At 37.7% G+C, this 18743-nt stretch overlaps 1 protein-coding gene across 7 annotated transcripts in view; it reads left to right on the top strand.

Annotated features, from left to right (window-relative positions):
• The window catches only part of LTBP1 (latent transforming growth factor beta binding protein 1), a 205301-nt gene that overhangs the window by 87135 nt on the left and 99423 nt on the right, over positions 1-18743 (top strand). For all 7 annotated transcript variants that reach the window (XM_059835783.1, XM_059835788.1, XM_059835789.1 and 4 more), the window contains 2 exons: positions 4905-5129; positions 8611-8888. In XM_059835783.1, the coding sequence (XP_059691766.1) occupies positions 4905-5129; positions 8611-8888 (503 nt within the window). The remainder of the gene's footprint in view (positions 1-4904; positions 5130-8610; positions 8889-18743) is intronic.

Below are 18743 nucleotides of genomic sequence, written 5' to 3'. Positions count from 1 at the left end.
GGTCTCTTCTCCCAAGTGACTAGTGACAGGACTAGAGGAAATGGCCTCAAGTTGCGACAGGGGAGGTTCAGGCTAGACATTAGGAAAAAGTTCTTCACTGAGAGAGTGGTGAAACACTGGAATAGGCTGCCCAGGGAGGTGGTAGAGTCACCCTCCCTGGAGGTATTCAAGGAGCGTGTGGATGTGGCATTGTGGGATGTAGCTTGATGGACATGGTGCTGTGTGGTGTTGGGTGGGTTGTGGCTTGTTATTGTTGTTGTGTGGCGTGGGTTTTGTGTGGGTTTTTTTGTTGTTTTGTTTTTTTTTTGTTTTTTTGTTTTTTTTTTTTTTTTTTTTTTTTTTTCTCCCCCCCCCCCCAGGTTGGACTCGATGATCTTACAGGTCTTTTCCAACCGTACTGATTCTGTGATTCTGTGATTCTGAGAGCCTGTTAATGTAATTGAATAGTGTTTACACTTGAATAGTTGATAGCGTGTAAGTAGAAAAGGCAAAGAGTGATGGGGGAACGTGAGACAGAAACTCGCGTGTTCCCTGAGGTGTGAAAGAAAAGGCATTTGGAGAGTCAGATGAGGAACATTTCAAAACCTATCTTCATTTTCTTCAACACTAGTTACAGGAAGGGAATTTCCATCCGTCCTAAGGGCTTGTTTGGGTAAGCGTGGGCTAATTTTTAAGGATTAGGAGGATTTAGGTGCTTGGAATTTGTTTTGTTACACATTATTTTGATTAAATGAAAACATTCGGACTTGATTAAAGTAGTTTATCTGGAGCTGTTCAAGGTTGTTTGAGTATCTTGAAAACAAATCAGATGATGTAATTACATGGACAAACTGTATATCAGTGGTTTCCTAGCTTCTTTGTTGATTATTACATGCCCTATTCTTGTGTTTCCCACCCATAGCTGCAGTAGCTTTTTTTTCATGTTGCAAATATTCTCCTTTTTCTTTGCATTCAGCCTTTCAGAGACTCCCTGTGGGGGCATCTCTATACACCTTCTCTGCTTGGCTCATTTTGAACAGTGATACCCACCAAGCTGTGCCAGGCTGAGGGGAATTAAGGCCTTTGGATGCCAGAGAAATCTAAGGTTGTTATTACCAATTAATTGCTCAAGGATGAGAAGAATACTTAAATTGTTTGTAATTCCTTAAACCTGTCTCTACATTTCTAAAGGATGGATGTTCATTTATATTAAGAAATAGTTAAATTTGTTCAACGGTATGTTGGCTGATCCTTAAGAGGCAGTCGAGAGACTTGGCTTATAGCAGATCTGAGTGAAGAATTTGTTACCTTTCCTAGGTCCATTAATACTTTCTTTGTTTTGTTTGTAAGATACCCACGTGTGAACTGAAATTTCTTGTCTTCTCGTGCAGACCTATCTCCACATTTTTCTCAGGCTCCAAGCAGCTAGAGGATTTCACACCACAGTGGATATTTTTATTTCCTTTTTTTTTCCTTTTCAGAGGAAATGGCAACAGCCCAGTGAGAATCAGGCTCCAGTGCGCCCTTTGTCTGAATGCCGGTTGTGAACATATGCGCAAACCCAACATCTTCTAATGGTCTCTCCCAGCACATGGGTCTGGGTTTTGTCAGGAGTGTCCCCTATGCCTCTGGCAGCATTCAGCCATTCTGTTTGTTTAAGTTCTTTAACCTCAAGGACAAAACAAATCAAAACAAAAACCTTCTATCAGAAATTGAGCTGTTCAAACATACCCTGACTTTATACCCTGTTCCTATCTTAAGTGGTCCTTTCCCCAGGGATCTTTGGTCTTTGTTAACCTGAGGTTCCCAGAGCCTTGTCAAGGAAAAGGAGCATTTCCTTCCTCTGCCTTTTTGGGGGCTTACCCCTCTTCAGCTCAGTTTTCTCAAATGGTCTGTGCGTAATTCCAGCTCTGGTGAAGTTGTGCCTGTGATTTCCAGCACCAGATTCATAATCAAATGTAGCCCTTTCTCCTGGCCATAAACTACCTGAGGAAACTCCAATTAGTGCGTGTGTGTGCTTATTATGCCTATTTAAAATTATTGGATATTTTGTTTCAATATGTTTCATTCTTCTTTTTTTTTTTTCGTTTTTGTTTTTTTTAAGTTCTCATAGTATTTGCCGTTTGAGATTATCAAGTTTTCAGTTTAGCCTGGCAATCACATCCTATTTGTTTTTACATGGCTGAGTATAACTTACAATTGTATATTTCAGAATTTTTAATTTTTTATTACAGAAGTTTAGATTCGCAGAATAGCTTTAATGTATTCTCATTTAAAGTTAATTCCTCATACATTAGGCCAGACCTTCAAGAGATGTAAATCAGTATATGTGTACATAAATCAGTTGACTGACTGATTTGTACCACATGATAATGTGGGCAGCTTGGAATTTTTATTTTCTGTTGTATGTAAATACTAAGAAATTAAACATTCTTCATTATTTATCTCATACTAGATCTTTCAGTGGCATTTGTTTGCACTTATTTGCACAAGTTATTTGTGTGAATATCCACAGCAAACAGTTATGAAAAGGGATGTGAATGAACTCTGTTCTATCGGTATCTTCCTTCCCAGTATTTTTAACACAAACATTTGTTTGCTTGAAAGCAAAGCTTTTAATGTGCCCGTTTGTTGCTTGGCGGGCTCCTGCAGGAGAGCAAAGCCTGAAGAGCGCCCTGTAATGCAGATACCTGTGTGACATGGCCTTCCAGATGCCAACTGCTTTATAGGAACAGGAGCTCGGAAGAAAGTAATTTGTTTTCGTGGAAATACTGGCTATATTTATATTGTTTAAAAGCTGTATTTTGCATGTTACCTTGTTGCCTTGAGGCTGGAGAGGGTGGGAAGAAAAATCTACGGAATAGGCTTCTTGCACTCAAGGAATTCCTCAGTAAGAGTATTTCTGTTTGCCTTTGTTTCACTGTACTTCTTTCAAACGCCAAATTGCTGTCCCCTTAATGCTACTTTACACTATTTCATTGTACGATGATACTTTTGCAGAAAAACCACCTTAGCTTTCAGCCTTGCTTAGGCAGATCTTTACAGGTACCTAAAATTCTTTGTATGTTGTTGCCATTGCAATAAACCTGCTCGTTTGTGGCTGCTCAAGGAGAAATAGTACCAGAGAGAGAGAAGAGAGAGAGATAGCTGTCATGCTTTAATTACTGCTGGGGTCAAAAATCCTTCATTTTGCCCTGAAGTAACAGCTGTTCTGTAAGGATATCTTTTATACACTCAGGTAAAGTCCCAACAGTGTTGGGACCCAAAAAAGTGAGGCCTGCACTGGTGTGGACAGTCTTCCAAAGTCAACTATGCCTTTTAGCACAGTGCTACAGCTTGAAGTATTTTCAGTCAGTTTATATGAAATGAAAATATGAGATAAGACGAGAAAAATATTAAATATACATTTGCAGAACGGAGTTGAAAAATCATTCTGGCTGTTTGTTTACATTTGTGTGGGGACCTATCTGGTGATCAGGCAGCACTGTTCCGGACCCCGTCAATACAATGTGAGGGTGCTCTGCGATGAGCCTGGCTGATTGTGCTATTTCTTGAGCACTCTTCCTGGGCCAGGTGAATTATGCATCTGGGTTGGAACTCCTTGGGCTGTTGAATGTCCTGCTGCATCTTCTTGTGACGCACAACACACAAGTTCCTTTTCCAATACTGATGTTTTATGGTATTAATAATAGCAATAGGCTGTGGTTGTCCAGAGATTACACCACTTGCAATAATAAGCACTAGGTTCCTAATTACCTTGCATTATCTACAGTTTCTCATTTTAATTGTAATTCAGTATAGACTGAGCAATACCAATCCAACAAAATGCTATAATTACTGTAAAGTCTCAATTTTTATTTATTTATTTTTAGAGTCAGAATCTTATCTTAAAGCTGACAAATGGATACTGTATGCTATTTCTCCAAAATCTTGGATTTCTGAACAAATGACCTTAGTTTGTCTTGAACAAAAACTTACCGTGTTTTTCCTGTTGTTTTTACATCATTTAGTTCTTGAAAATGTTGACAGCTCAACCAGATTATGGTTGATTATAAAGTCCCACATGATATTTTTAAAAAGTGCTGAACCATGCCTGTTACTGTTTGTATCTCTGAGTTAAATATTTTTCATTCAATGTTGACATTTTTCATGTTTCATCTGATAATTTATATTGCTGTAAATGTGGAAATACTAGCTGGCACAGAATTAATTATGATTGTCTTTATATTGGAGTTAAAATATTTTAATACTTTGGAATTTGTCTCCGAAATAATTTGAGTAGAATCTCTTGATATTTTTATGGTCTTCATGGGTGGGTATACAAATTAGCTTCTTTTATCTGAGAGATAAATGTGAAGCAAAAATCGAGATACTCAGTAAGACATGGTTTTCCAGAGAACAGCCAACGCTTACAGTGAAAATGGAAAGTTTATCCCCGGTACTGTCTACTCTCTGGTGAGTTTTTCCCCAGTCTTCCAGGGAAGTGTAGGTGGCCCAGGATTTTCAGAAATGGGAGGCTGACTAAATAAGAATACCTGTAAAAAAGCGGGAATAAGAGGTGCAGCCAGGCACCGTATTAATTTAGCATCTGCTTGATAGCCTAAAGAACTAAAATAGCTGGGATTTCTAAAGGAAGAATGTGCTTGCCATGTTTGTCATGGAGAGAAGATGCGAACCAGGCAGAGGTCAAAAGGAGGGTTTGTCATGGAGAGAAGATGTGAACCAGGCAGAGGTCACAAAGAGGGGAAGGGAAGAAATTCTTCCACAAGGCAATTGAAAGTGCATGTCAGATGGATAGTCATTCTTCAGATGTTGGAAGATGCCTCAGCCCTATTCCTTTCCTCCTCGACTTCTGTGTGATATGTGGTCTGATAATACTAAAGCTAAAGTCATTAACAAAATTTTTCTTTTTGTTTTCATTTCAGTTATTTGCCACCTTCCATGCATGAATGGAGGCCAGTGCAGTTCTAGAGATAAATGCCAGTGCCCTCCTAATTACACTGGTAAACTTTGTCAGATCCCTGTGCAGACTGCCAATACTCCAAAACTGTACCATCACCCACAACAGGTGAACAAGGCTGTAGGATCGCAAATTATCCACTCTACTCATACTTTACCACTGACGATGTCAGGACAGCAAGGTGTAAAAGGTAACTTTTTTCTTGATAGATATTTTTTACTTTGGAGTTGATTTTATTAACCAACTTTGAGTATCCAGCCAGTAACGATAGTGATCTGTCTATGTAGTTTGAATCTTGACACCACAACTTGAATCATGACCTCACCAGAATGACTGGAAAGTATTTTGCTCAATGACTGAAATAATAAGAAATAACAGTGCTATTGGAAAGAGTTTATAAATAGGTTTACTTCGCTTTACAGTGGAATTTAATGCAAATTGCAGAGTCAAAGGATATAATGCAGGGGGCTTCTTCCAGGAGAGTAGACCTATTCAAAAAGAGAATGATTGTGGCTGAACAGAGTCCATAAATTGCAGTATACCTAGATAGAAAGTTGCAGGTAATTCCATGGTTACTAGTGGAGGGAAGAGACAATGCCTTTCAACATAACAAAATTTAAATCTAATGTAAAACTAAAAATACAATCCATGTTTATCTTTGTTATGTCATTTGGTAGAGTTCTATAAGTTAATTTTGTGGTGAACTTTTTAATGTAGATAGGCCATGATATGATTCAGTTAAATAGAATGTTCTTTCCAGGTCATATAACAATATCATAGGAAAAAATGATAAGGATTTCCTACTGCTAATGCTGTGAAGAAGGCAGATGATCAGAAACAAGAAAAGTTGTGTTGTTAATCAAATTTTGCCCAGTCAAAGAAAGTTCAGTCAGCTTCAGGTTTCTGTTTCCCCTAATACTTTCTTGTGATGTGACAAGTTCTGATGACCTTTAAGAGGAGTGTTGAATTTGTTTCCTGTGTGTCCTATGACTCCTGATAGCATTTTGTCTGGGTGAGATCCTGTCCATATGGAGAGACCCTGGCAATTCAGTTTCACAACATATGAATTAGTGTGAAGTTTGTTTGTTTGTTTGTTTGAATTGCCAGATTGATTTTTTTTTTTTTCCTTGTTGAGGGTAATTTTACATTGCTTCTCCAAGATTGCTGCCTCTGAATAAAAATAAATTATATGGGGGAAAGATGTGAGGAAGCTCAGTTGTTGGCAACTAGTTCCTGAATAACTTTGCTAAAAGAGGCCAAACTATTTATATGTTTATGCTAAATATAATCTAATGTAGTAATTCTGTTTTCAGACAGGGACATAGGGGTGAAGGAAGTGTTGAGAGTATCCTTCTGAAAACAATCTTTTATAAATGCTTCTAAGTATCTGCTCCATCTTTTCAATGGATTTGTTCTCTAGGGACTGCTACACAGTCCATTGGGAAATAGTTTCCACTGACATGTTGGAGTATTAGCCTCCAAAGCTCCTCAGAACTTTTCTGACTCTAAAAACAAAGGGGGGGCAGGGAGAAGGGAAGAGTGAGAGAATAAGATAATATAATTACCTAAACATTTAGCAGAGCAGAAATTTATTTCTGTGACTGTTTAATTCCAGATCAAATTATTTTAGACAATATGGTGGACCATAAAATTTTTTTTTAGACATACTTGTTTTTCAGATTTAGAGTTGCTGTATTAAAAGACACAATAGGTTTCTCATTGCTAAAGAGTCTGACCTCTTGAATATTTTTTTCCTGACCCTCAAGACCTCATCAGAACCATCAGCAGTCACAATGCCTTTTCTTCCTTTTCCATGCCCAAATGAGGATGTTTGATTGTGGAGAGAGGAACGTTTCATTTCTTTCAAGGAAAGAATAAAACAATTAATCCTGAAATGGCTAGCAGAAATCAAAATTAATCAGCACATCTAGGCAGTGATCCAAGACCTGGAGAGGACTGTGGTGATAATACTACATGGGAGGAACCAGCCTAAATTTGATGTTTTCAGCATCTGAACATCTCTAGGTGGATTGATAGATTAAAGCACAGCAATTCAGTGATTTCTTTTGAGGGCTAATATATTGTTTAGATTTATCAGCTGGAGAAACTAGTTGAAGGGATCCCTCTTCATACATAAAAATGTATGATAGTAAGTTGGGGTGAGTTTTGTTCTTTTCACATCCAGACTATGCTGTCTTGTCTTGCCCTGCAAAACCAGTCTAATAGCCTAAGAAGGGCCTTACTGCTTCTTGTAACACTGAATCTTTTCCTTGTGGGTTTACCTGTAACAGAACTCATGTAGCATGAATTTTGCTTGAATGTTGTTTTCTGCTACAGGCAAGATCTGAAGAGCCATTAAGACCCTGCAGCCATATTTTGCTGACTTCCTGCTACCTTATTCCTGATGTTTCTGTCTGTAATATGTTGAAGATTTTCATAAATGAAACAATGCAGGGCACAGTAAAAATGTTTGTTTCTTTTAAGGAATTCCTATGTAAGACCAGTTAATACTAAAATGTGCCTAGAGAAATGAAAATAATGTGAAAAACCAGAAGTAATTTCTACAAAATAATAGAATTTTAAAGCAGTTAAAATAAATGAAATATGCTTCCTAGGAAGTGGAGCTGTGAGTTGGAAATTTGTAAATAAGAACTGAAAATGCCTAATCAAGTTCCAAAGAACAGTCTGGCCTCCTGGAGGCAAGGAGACAATTCAGAAGACTCAACTATCCAGTATGCATTATAGAGAAAGTATGTCAAATGATATTTGTTGGTTCTCGATGTTTGGAAGGGGTGTTACATCTAATGAATTGCCTGGCCTTGAGTAGTCTGTGCAGTACTTGCTGACGAGAGAGACCCAGCCAGACACAGTAAATGCTAACTTTGTTATGCAGCTTACAAACTATAAAACTTTTTACACACCTCTCCTCCCTGCCCCTCCCCAATAATAATTTGAGTTACATGTTTAAAGGCTATTTTGTGTTTCAATGAAAAGAAGCTTGAGGTTCATAAACAGTTCTGTGCACATTAAGTTGACTGGAGGGTCTCAATCTATATACCCAGACTTAAAACTACAACTGTATTTAAAACCAGAAGTATCTGAAAAACATTTCCTCCCTCTTTAACTGCCAGATCCTGAATTCAAAGTTCAGTGAAGGGAGTGGTTGTTTTAGATGGTTGAGATGCTGGCAAGTGTTGCAGGGGCAAACTCAGGACTTGGCAGGTATATAAAGGTGAAGAGATGAAATCTGAAGCTTTTTCTGTGTTCCAGAGAAAGATGATGGATCTGAAAAAGAAAATAAAGCTTACTATATATCCAAAAATAACCCAGTGGAGTTTGAATTCTGGAACTTTGAATGGGATTCTTATTACACAGTGCGACCACAAATATTAATGTCACACCAGCCAATTTGGACATCCATATTTATGTAGCAGTCTTTATCTTCCTGTGTGAAGAGTTTTCATTTTCTGTTTTGTAAATAAGACTCTATGCATTCTTTCAGCCTTCTCTCTAACCCCCAAATTTGGGCTTTGTTTACATTTTTGGTCACTTCAAGACACTATAAAAATTATAATGTACAAAAAAGAGATGTCTTAGATGTGCCTAAGATATCTTTTTGGACATATTTTATTACCAGTTTTTTTAATTTCTTTTTCCTTCAATTATTTTAGTGAAGTTCCCTCCTAACATAGTGAATATCCACGTGAAACATCCCCCTGAAGCCTCAGTTCAGATCCATCAAGTTTCAAGAATTGACAGCACATCAACAGGACAAAAAGCAAAAGTACCTCAGCCAGGACATCCACAGGTCTCTTACCAAGGTCTTCCGTATCAGAAGACCCAGAAAGGACATACTGGTTACACAAATCAACAACCCATTCCTCATATGTTTCCTGTTTCAGTTAAAACTCAGCTTGGGCGCTGCTTCCAGGAGACTATTGGGACACAGGTAAGAAATGTTTGCTAAGGCTTTTGAGACAGCTTTAAAACCATATCATAAAAGAGTGAAAAAATTCTTCACCAATCACAGGGAAAGGATGCATTTGACATTCTTTTCCAAAAGAAAATTCTTGGGAAAATGGACTATAAAATGTTTTGCAAAGTAATATTTTTCTGAACCTCCTTCTCCTTCAAGATAATGTCTTTATTTGCTGCAGACTTGGATCCCTGACATTCCAATTTCAGTTATTCTAGCCGTAACTTCTCCATTTATAAGCGATTTCTCCAAATTAAAAAACATGACTTAAATCCTAGCTCAATGTCTCCTGATTGAATGACTAAGGTTACACCATCTTCCACAGCTTGTACTATCCTTTGGTTTAATGAGTCTTTTTGCATGTGTATCTCAACAGCAAATGTTTTTCAAGGAGTTGCAGTTTTCATTTAAATTCCTATTCAACAACTTCATATATTTTACAGTATTGTAGGCTGATGTTTGTAATCTGTTGAAATGGGACCATTGAATGGGGTAGAAAAATCATAATTCAACTGAGTGTTTGCTAGAGCATTAAAACCTTAGTTCAGTTTAAGATATGTTCACATCAGTTTTTACATATGACTATTCAAAATTGCATATCTTCTTTCAGCTCTTGAAAGCACTTTGATAAGTGACACAGCATTATCATTTTGGCATATTTGCATATATATGTAAATATACAGAGAGAGGAAAAAAAAGCATACGTGGAGAGATTGTATAAAAAAGTAAGAGCCTGTTATTTATTGCTTATCACCTTGCTGAAATTTAACTTTTCAGATCAATTTTTTTTTTACACTGAATGCATGCCTCAGGCTGCAATTTTGTGGGAGGTTTCAGAAAAATCGCTCACTTGTTTTGACGGATGATGTTAGAGAATGAATGTATTGCTTTACTCAGGCTAAAAAAAAATGTACAACTGTTTCAATGAAGATTTGGATAGTCTGTATGCTTTGAATTAGAAACTTAAATTTATCACAAAGGTCACTCTGCTTTTGGTCCTTGCAGTAACATGCACCCAAAGTTAGCCAATTTTCAAGCATCTAAAAATACAACTATTTCCAATATATTCCACAAACATTTGTTAGATGTTGGCAGCAAAATTCTCCAAAGATTTCACCTGCACAGGGCATGGTCTGCCTTCCCCTCAAAGGGACAGCACCCATCATCTCTGAAATGCAGGACTGGAGCAAAATGTCCTTTACAAGTGTTTCTTCTAGCTGTCAGTGAATGCTGTGATGCCAAGCGTTAGAACTCACAGCAAGGAAATTTTCTCATGGCTCCCAAGCAGCAGACACACACATGAAAAAAAAAAAAGTGGGAAGAGACCTCACTCAAAGAGGGGCAAGGAGCTTTGGAGAGGATCAGTGATGGGGAACAGACAGGAGCAGAAGCAGGATGCAGGCAGAAGCAGGGTAAAAGTAATAAGGTGGCAGATCCCAAGGTAGTGATAGCAATTACCTTCTGGAACCTCAAACTGAAATCACAGTTCCTTAGTTGTGGTCATCCTCTGCCAGCTCCAAAGAACTGACTTTTTTCCTGTAGAACGTTTCTCTCTTTTCCTTTTAGTGACTGGCTTCTGCAGAGTATTGTAGCATTTCTACTGGTGACATAATTAACTCTAGTTTCAGAAATTATTGCTACGGAAGTAAAGATCCCCAAACCTGCTCATGCTAGGCCATCACATGATGGAGTTTAAAAATAATTAATGCTGAAAAATGCTATGGAAGAAGTAAACTTTAAATGTCATCATGCCCCAAAAATGTTTCTAGAGACCAGAATTAAGTTTGCATATGGAACATTAAAGGCTAGTATTCACTAATTGCTGAATGCTTGATTTGGGATCTACGGTGTTAATTTATACTGATGAGCTTTTCGTGCTTGTCTGTTTCAGGAATAGTAGAACCTTGAATTTGCTCTTTGACAAACGCTGAAACACTTGTTCACATGAAAATTGATGGATCTTACATGACAAAATGAAGCAGGGCCTGTGTCAAACAACCATTTCTCTGTATTTCCTAAGAATGAGAGGTCTAACAAACATGGCATTATAATGTGCAATTATAAAATGCTGGAAATAATTATGATAATTAATGGTTGCTCATTATTTATTTGTATTTCTATTTGCACTCATATGTAGGGGAAGACAAAATTCCTTCCTCAATCTTAGACTTGGTAGTGGGTGCTGCATCTTTTATCTCTTACCTCTTATGCTGATATATTTCCTGTCTGTTCTTTCTGCCACATGCATGAGTGAGGTATTTCAAATGACATATCCAAAACTTGCAGTGTCCTATGCATGCCCCTCACATAACAGTGGCTTTAAGACTAAAGCTTACTCATTGCTCACCAGAAGACAGTAATGTGCTCCTTTTAAAGGGGGAGAAAAGGGGAAATATGCTTGCATTGCCCTCATGCCTGACTTGGAATCCTACTAAATGCTCAGTCTCCAATTTTTATAAAGGTTTTTTCAGTATTCCCCTGGAAAAATGTGTCTTTGCAGTGCTCTCAAGAAAGGGTGGTGCCTCCTAGTTTAGAATAATGCATGTTCTCAATTTTTACAAATTCCATTGATTCTTTCAGTGTCAGTCTTGGAGAAGAGCATAGTAAGTATTTCAGAGGCCTTTTGTTATTTAATTTAATGGTTCAATTTAGAATTGGAGTTGTACGGTGGCATTTTGTAAAGCATTCATTTAAGACCTTGCCGTAAATACAGATTTAAGTGACTCATTCACCTTTCAAATTTGAACCTGAAATGTTAATATGTTTTTTCCTGCAGTCAGGCAATGCATATTATTTATTTGTATGTTAAACATACCTTGAACTGGGAAAGACACTTAATTTTATTTTTTTTTTACTCTTAAACAGATCAATTCTTAAAGAATTTGATTTTCTGTTTCTTTGATATTTGCTTTGCTAAATATGAGGGTTCTCTTTATTTGTTCAGACGAGCTGCTAAACTGACCTTTCCCTATTAGTAGCAATGTGTTACAAGTCCTTTCTGGAGTTTATGCTGGATAATTTTGGTATCCGGACTTTTTTTAACAGTCATCAGTGTTTATACATTTTTTTGCAGGGTGGATTGTATATTTGGCTTCAGAAATGTTTTACTAAATGTCCTGGGATCAGAGGTGACTTTAAAATCTATAGAGCAGATTGATGGAAGGATATGTGTGTGGCCTCTTGTAGGCAAATCAACCAAGTTAAGAAAGACTTCGCTGAACTTACTTTTGGTCCAGGCTAAAAGCACAGGATAAAAACAGTATCAGAATCTCTACTGTCGTTTTGTGTCTGTGTAACCTCTACCATTCTATGTTTCTCTTAATCTCTCATTCTCTCCTTCCCTGAATTTCAGCTGGTCTTCAATTACAGGTCCTCTGATTTTAATGCTTTGGTTTTTTCACAACCTTCTGTGGAATATTTTTCATCTCCCAACACATTCTTCCTCACCCTGCCTTAGTTAAATTCCTTTAATGTATCTCATTCAAAAATAGTAGTCCTGCAAAAACAGTAGGACAGTTGCTATACTCAAATCCCAAGAGAGCCAGGGCATATTTTCTGCAGTGTATTTCCAACAGAGCGCATGCTGTTAAAGTTAGCAACTGGAGCCACCCTGAACTGGAGCTTGGAGAGCGTTATGGTACAGGGACTTGAAGAATCTGGTCATATTCTCAGGCCTCTAATCACTCCTAATTAACAACATAGAAATTCTTCTAAACCTCCTCTTTGCTTAGTTGTCTATAGTATCATAAGTGACTATAACCAAAGGCAGCAACCATGAGAGAAGGGTAGTAAAAGATGTGTGAAAATATGTCAGTCTACAAGTTTAGAAGGACAGAAGGAGAGAGGGAGGGGCTAGAGGAATGAAATTTCCTAGTTTAATTAGAGTAGATAAATAAAGATATATGTTTTCATAAATACATATACACACATATGTATGTGTTGCTTAATTGTGACTGTTTTCTGAAGTGTCCTCAGCATTGGGAAATAAAGTGGAAAGAGCAACTATAAAAGTAGTACTAATATTTCAATTTTTAAAAAGTAATATAGGAAGCAAATATTGTTCTGGATGGTTCTCCTTCTGCTTAAGTCAATTCACTTTTCCTGGCTGCCTCTCTTTTCTGTGAGTGGAACACTTAGCAATTATTTCTCCTCTGGGACATGTTAACGATGATTGCTCCAGGGTAGCTTACCATGTTACGTGATAGCTTACTATGGTAAGTTGCATACAAAAGTTGTGGTTCATCAAATGCTTTCCTAGTAACAAAAAAATTTTTGCAGGGTATATCATAAACTAGCAGTTAAGCTGCAGGCCAGAAACTTATTGTTGGCATAAAAATATAGGAAACAAACCTTTACCTAAACTTGCACCTTGTTATATAGAAAATGATGTTGAAAAAATAGAGACTTAAAGTTGGGAAACAGGTACAATGGAAGCAGTAGGACAAAAATCCCACTTAAGATGGAGAACAGTAGATTTGTGGAGAGCACTGTGTATTACGGTGCCTTCAAAAGCTGGAGACTGGATGTGGTGTCCTGCAAGGTCCTTTACAACGATGTAGTCCTGTGTTTCTGAAATCCAAGGAGTCAGTCATCTTAGACCATTGATTCTCTAAGTCCTACTTAAAAAGCAAGCAAATAAGGAAGATTATGTTTATCTTCTTTAATTCCTCCTCTTCAGCTGCTTTTCATTTTAATTCTAATAAAAATGCCTTTATTATGGCATCATATGGAATATCATGTTATTTCCCAAAATACTTGTTATTTCCCAAAATACTTCTGCAATGTCAGTGGTGCACCTAGTAAAGATTGTGTTGGTAATCCCAAGTCATGTTACTTTTGCACATGATTACTTTGCATTTAAATTGAGAAAAAAATGCAGATGCCTACTATCTGTCAAAATTCATATAAAGAGAATTAAGCACCGCTTTTTTTTTCCCCTCTTAAGATCACTTTGAAGTGTCTACTAAGTATATTCATATGTTTTCCTATGATTACTGCGTTTCAGTATTTTTGCTAAAAAAAGTGTTTTCTCAAAATTGATTTGGTCTCTTTTTTGCTTAACTGCAAATAGGGAGGCATTTTTTGCAAAGCAGCAAGAAATTGGAGAAGCTGGTATTTCCAAATTTCTCTAAAGCAGGCTCTTTCTGACTAGGTTCACAAGTAATGCTGTTCTCCTCAGCAGATATTTTTGAGTATCAGTTTTACTGAAGGAGACTTCTGGTGATCTCAGCCTCTATAATTAAAAAACAAAATAAAAAAGAGTTGTTATTCTAGAGAGAGACAAATATTGAAGTTGCTTACCTGGCTGATGGCAACATATGCAAAAATGTCCAGAAGAGAAGCTGGCTAACAAGTCGTATTTGCCCATGCTTGTTCATTCCTCCTCACTGTCCCTCAGTTCTGCTGGTGTAACTGCTGAGAAGAGCTGGACTGTTCTCTGAAATGATCGCTGAAAGAATTTCAAAAATACTGTCTTCTGATCCCTCCTTTTTGTTGGGGTGCTTTAAAGTCGGGTCAGTTCCAGGTTGCAGTGTTGGAGGATATGTTCCACACCTCACTTGTCAGTTGTTTGCTGAATGATGCTTTGTGCTTCCCTTGCAAAGTGCTTTGAAAGGTGTTTCAGAAAAGATCTGTACTTGTTACAGCTCTGTTGAGAAGGATGCCTGAATTAGAGTTGTTTTGGTATTGTGAAGTGAAATTTGGTGTATTATAATAATACTTTGGAAAATCATATTAAAGAAGAACAAAATATACCACCTATATCAGACAATAGAAGCATATTTTGATAGATTTTTTTAAAATAAATTAAGCTAAATAACATTAATGGTGAACACTAGTAAAGACTATTGAAAATTATAAGGGCTGTCCATTTTTCACTGTGATCAAAATGCTCACATATATGTTCACATGTATTTCAAATGCTGCTTAGTTCTGACAAATAACAAGTATGTCTGATAAACAGATGTTAGTTGATCAGCATCTTTAGTGGGATAAATTTCTATGGAAATAGTTTACTGAAACACAGTATTAAATAATGTCTTTTACAGGAAACATTTGTTTTGGTTTGAGCAACACCCTTCTCTGCTGTCAGACTTGGTAGAATACAAAATAAGCCAAGTGATAGGTGGCAGCTGGAAAAGGTCAGAAATTGTTGACATTATATCATGATAAAGATTCTGAATACAAATCATTAAGCATTTACCTAACTTCATTCACACAAGGGCATACACTGATCATGTACTTAACGTTGAGAATATAAAACATAAAGTTTTTAGGAACTGGGTTTAGACCACTGATGAGTTTTTCACGATGGGAGATACTAAATAAAGGCATCAAAGTTTTTGAGTTAGAAATCAGAGCAGCAAAATGTGTTAATAGCTCTTAGTGCATAACCTGAAGTATCGATACTACTGTATGCAATAGGATCATAGTGTATGTAGTCTGGAGGCGATGACAGTAGTAATATGCCAGTTGAAGTTATTCGTTCAACTGTATAACATCCCTGTTGAACTTCAGATTTAACAAAACATTTCCTGTAGAGGTAAGCTTCAGGTATTTTCATTTTTTGACAGCTTTATGAAATGAACTTCCCTATTTATCTTCTTTAGGCAGGAAAAATGATACAAGTAAAATTCTGTGCTTCATACTGGTACTTTTTCTCTGAGAGCACTTTTAAAACCTTTTTTCTTTAAAATAGTCTTAAAAATACAATCTCGTAAAATAAAATAACTGTCTGGAATTCCTTGAAGTTCATGGTTTGGCTTCTGAAGTTTTTAAACAAATAGACTGTCAGAAATCAGTGTGGATTCATTTCCAGGATTAATGCTTCATTCGCAATAGATTCTTTGCAAGATCAATACCCTGAAATATCAGAAGATTAAAGATGTATCAGATACCAAAAACACCAAACATTGTTTTAATTACTTAAATAGAAGAAAGCTGGATAATTTTTACTTGCCTATGAAGAATGTTCTGCTTAAGCCAAAACAAATTCTTTACCAGTTCTTTTAGAAAGTCTGGAAGTATTTAAGTTTCTCTCCTCTGCTTATGAGACAATGCCTGTTAGTGAGCCAGTGCTACATGGGATAATACTCTTCATTCAACCTGTCATTCAGCTGGTCAGTAGGCTAATTAAGTGTGTTTGTTAATTGTTTCAGTAATATGGTTTATTAAGTTTGAGGTTTCTTACTCTGTTTGTTGCGCCTATAGGAAAAAAAAAGAAGCAACAATCCAAGGTCTGTTGAATAGTTGCCTGTTGAATAGTTTACAGAAAGTTAAACAGTGTATCCATTCACTTCTGCTATTGTGGTATGTGAAATGCAGCCTTTTGAGCTGAATCCCAGAGTCATTAGCTATTAACTCAGGCAAAGCACCTATCGATTTCAATCATAGTTAATCATGTGACACTCCTTTATTTATGCCTGTATTATGGTTTTAGCTAACAGCTTGTGACAGGGATTTGTAGATGGGTCATGCAGGAGTGGGAGTCCCAGGAAACGTTGTGGTCCCTTGGCCAGAATCCTCTGCGGTTGCCCTGAGACTAATTGCCAGACTGGGTTCTATACCGCACTTTACAGGGACCTGAATAAATTCCTTCTACTGCCTTAGTAGAGGGATTTCAAGGATATAATCCTTCCTTTTCCCTGGCATTGGAAAACACATGAAACCCTGGTGGCAGTGCACAGCTCAAGTACTGTTAGCACTCCAAGACTGTGGAGATGGGGCAGCGGCTGGAGTCTGGACAGAGGAACGAAGAGGTGATGTGGCTTGGGGTGGCATTTTTGCACTAGCACAGGGTCAGCCAGAATTTCAGTCTACCAGTGGGAATATTCAGTACTTCCTTCAGTTATACAAAACATTGGCATAGAAGCCCAGGCACGCATGGGGAAAAATATGTGGATTCGAAACAATACTTTCAGTGTCTGTGAGTGCTTTACCCAGGAAGAACTTTGTTTTATAGCAGTACCATGTGTGCCTCATACTGCTGCTACTGCTGAGTCTCTTTCAGCACAGTCGAGCTCTTTTATAGCAATCCTTCATGACTTCTTTGCCTTCTGAATCAGTAAGAATTATCTCCAAGTCATAAGCTTGTGACAGATGTATCATTCATGAAAATCTGTTCTCTGTCTATGACGAGTTTTCCAGAAGCCCTCAGGAATACAGGCTAGATTAGTTTAAAATGTGTGTGGGTGATGGATAGAAAAGCATAAGCCTAAGCTTAGGGAATGGCATCATCTTCATGCATAGTGCAAGCTGTGTGCTTGTGTTTAGCTTCCCTGCTTATTTTAGGCTCATACTTACGTGTTAGAGTTGTGTTGAATGGTGAGACAAACTAAAAATAGTTATGGATTCCCCAAGTGACTTTTGCAGTCACTTGTGACTCAGAGACTAGAACAGACTTTTTGAAGAACTAATGAGTTCTTCTCAGTAGTAGGAAGTGGTTAAGACTTTTGAAGTGGATAGAAATTACCTAAAAGTTTTTGAGACCTGCAGAAACACAAGCTTCAGTTCATTGATGCTTAGGGTTTGTGAAAGGGAGGAGCATCTTAAGAAATTGTAGCTGGCTAGGAAACAGTTTGTGCAGTGCCATGAGTGTTGAAAGTATCTGAAGCACTATTAGATGTACCAGAGAAATCAGGGTTTATTAGCCATAGAAGAACTCTCTGTTTCTGCTTGGCTTAGGACTTTGCAGAGCAGTCATTTTTTCTGATGCATAGCTCCAAAATTACACAGATCTTACACCACTAGGAGCCCCATGTGGCAGTTGCTTTTCCTCGCTGGCCAGTTTCTACAATGATCTGGACGTTAACCAAATTATCATTGATTCTTCAAGCTTTAATTCACCATAGAGGCAGTGGGAGCAACAGCTTTAATCATTGCCAGTTTTTACTAACAGAACTACAAACCACAGTTGCCAGATGACTCAGACTTTGGCATCCTTATTTTTGCTCGTGGTTTTTATATGGAAATTTGAAAAAGTTATGACCACAGAGATCATGATTTTCAGTAGATTGCAAATGCTGTAGCACCACACCTAAACTAAAAGTGGGCTTTAGTCCATCTTTCTCCTCCTTTCTTTTTTTTTTTTCCTTCTTTGTTTTATATGCTTTTAATTTACTACTCTTAAATGACACCTTTTCTATTCTGGGGAAAAAGAAAAAAAAAAGGCCAGTTCATGATGGCATATTGGCTCTCATGTTAGTGGACTCTTGCCTTGACAAACATGAGCTGCTGGGATGTGTCCTTAAGGCTTGTGACCTTGCAGAGGAACACTGGGTGTTAGGTAATGTGCCTTGCTGCCCAAATGCTCCATTTCTGAGATCATAAGGGGAGGTGCAGCACCAGCCTTGATTCCTCCCACTTCTTTTCGGAGAGATGAGAGTTGTAAAACTGAGGCATGGGGCGAGGCAGCAGAATAGTTGAGTGCAAATTGGTTTAGCTGACTCTTCACTAACAGCCACAGTATACGACTTTAGTAAGTGGCTTCTCTTTCTTTGAGGAAGCAGTACCAGCTCTAGGAAGGGAGTTGAGCAGCTGTAATTGTAAAGTAAAACTGAGTAGCTGTGATTATAAAGTAAAATGGTACTTCCTAGAGCATGCTCACCTAGGATGTATGTTGAGAAACCAGCATTGTGTAAAGATGTAGCATGAATTATCTAAGGTTTTAGGACAGCCACTTGGAAGAGCAGCACTGGTGGGGCTGCACCTCAAATACTGTGTTCAGTTTTGGGCCCCTCACTGCAAGAAGGACATTGAGGTGCTGGAGCGTATCCAGAGAAGGGCAATAAAGTTGGTGAGGGGTCTGGAGCGCAAGCCTTATGAGGAGCA

Source organism: Gavia stellata, chromosome 2, assembly GCF_030936135.1.
Source record: "Gavia stellata isolate bGavSte3 chromosome 2, bGavSte3.hap2, whole genome shotgun sequence".
In the NCBI taxonomy this organism is placed as follows: Eukaryota; Metazoa; Chordata; class Aves; order Gaviiformes; family Gaviidae; genus Gavia; species Gavia stellata.
The sequence above is the reverse complement of the archived record's forward strand: the minus strand, read 5'-3'. Positions and strand labels throughout refer to the sequence as shown.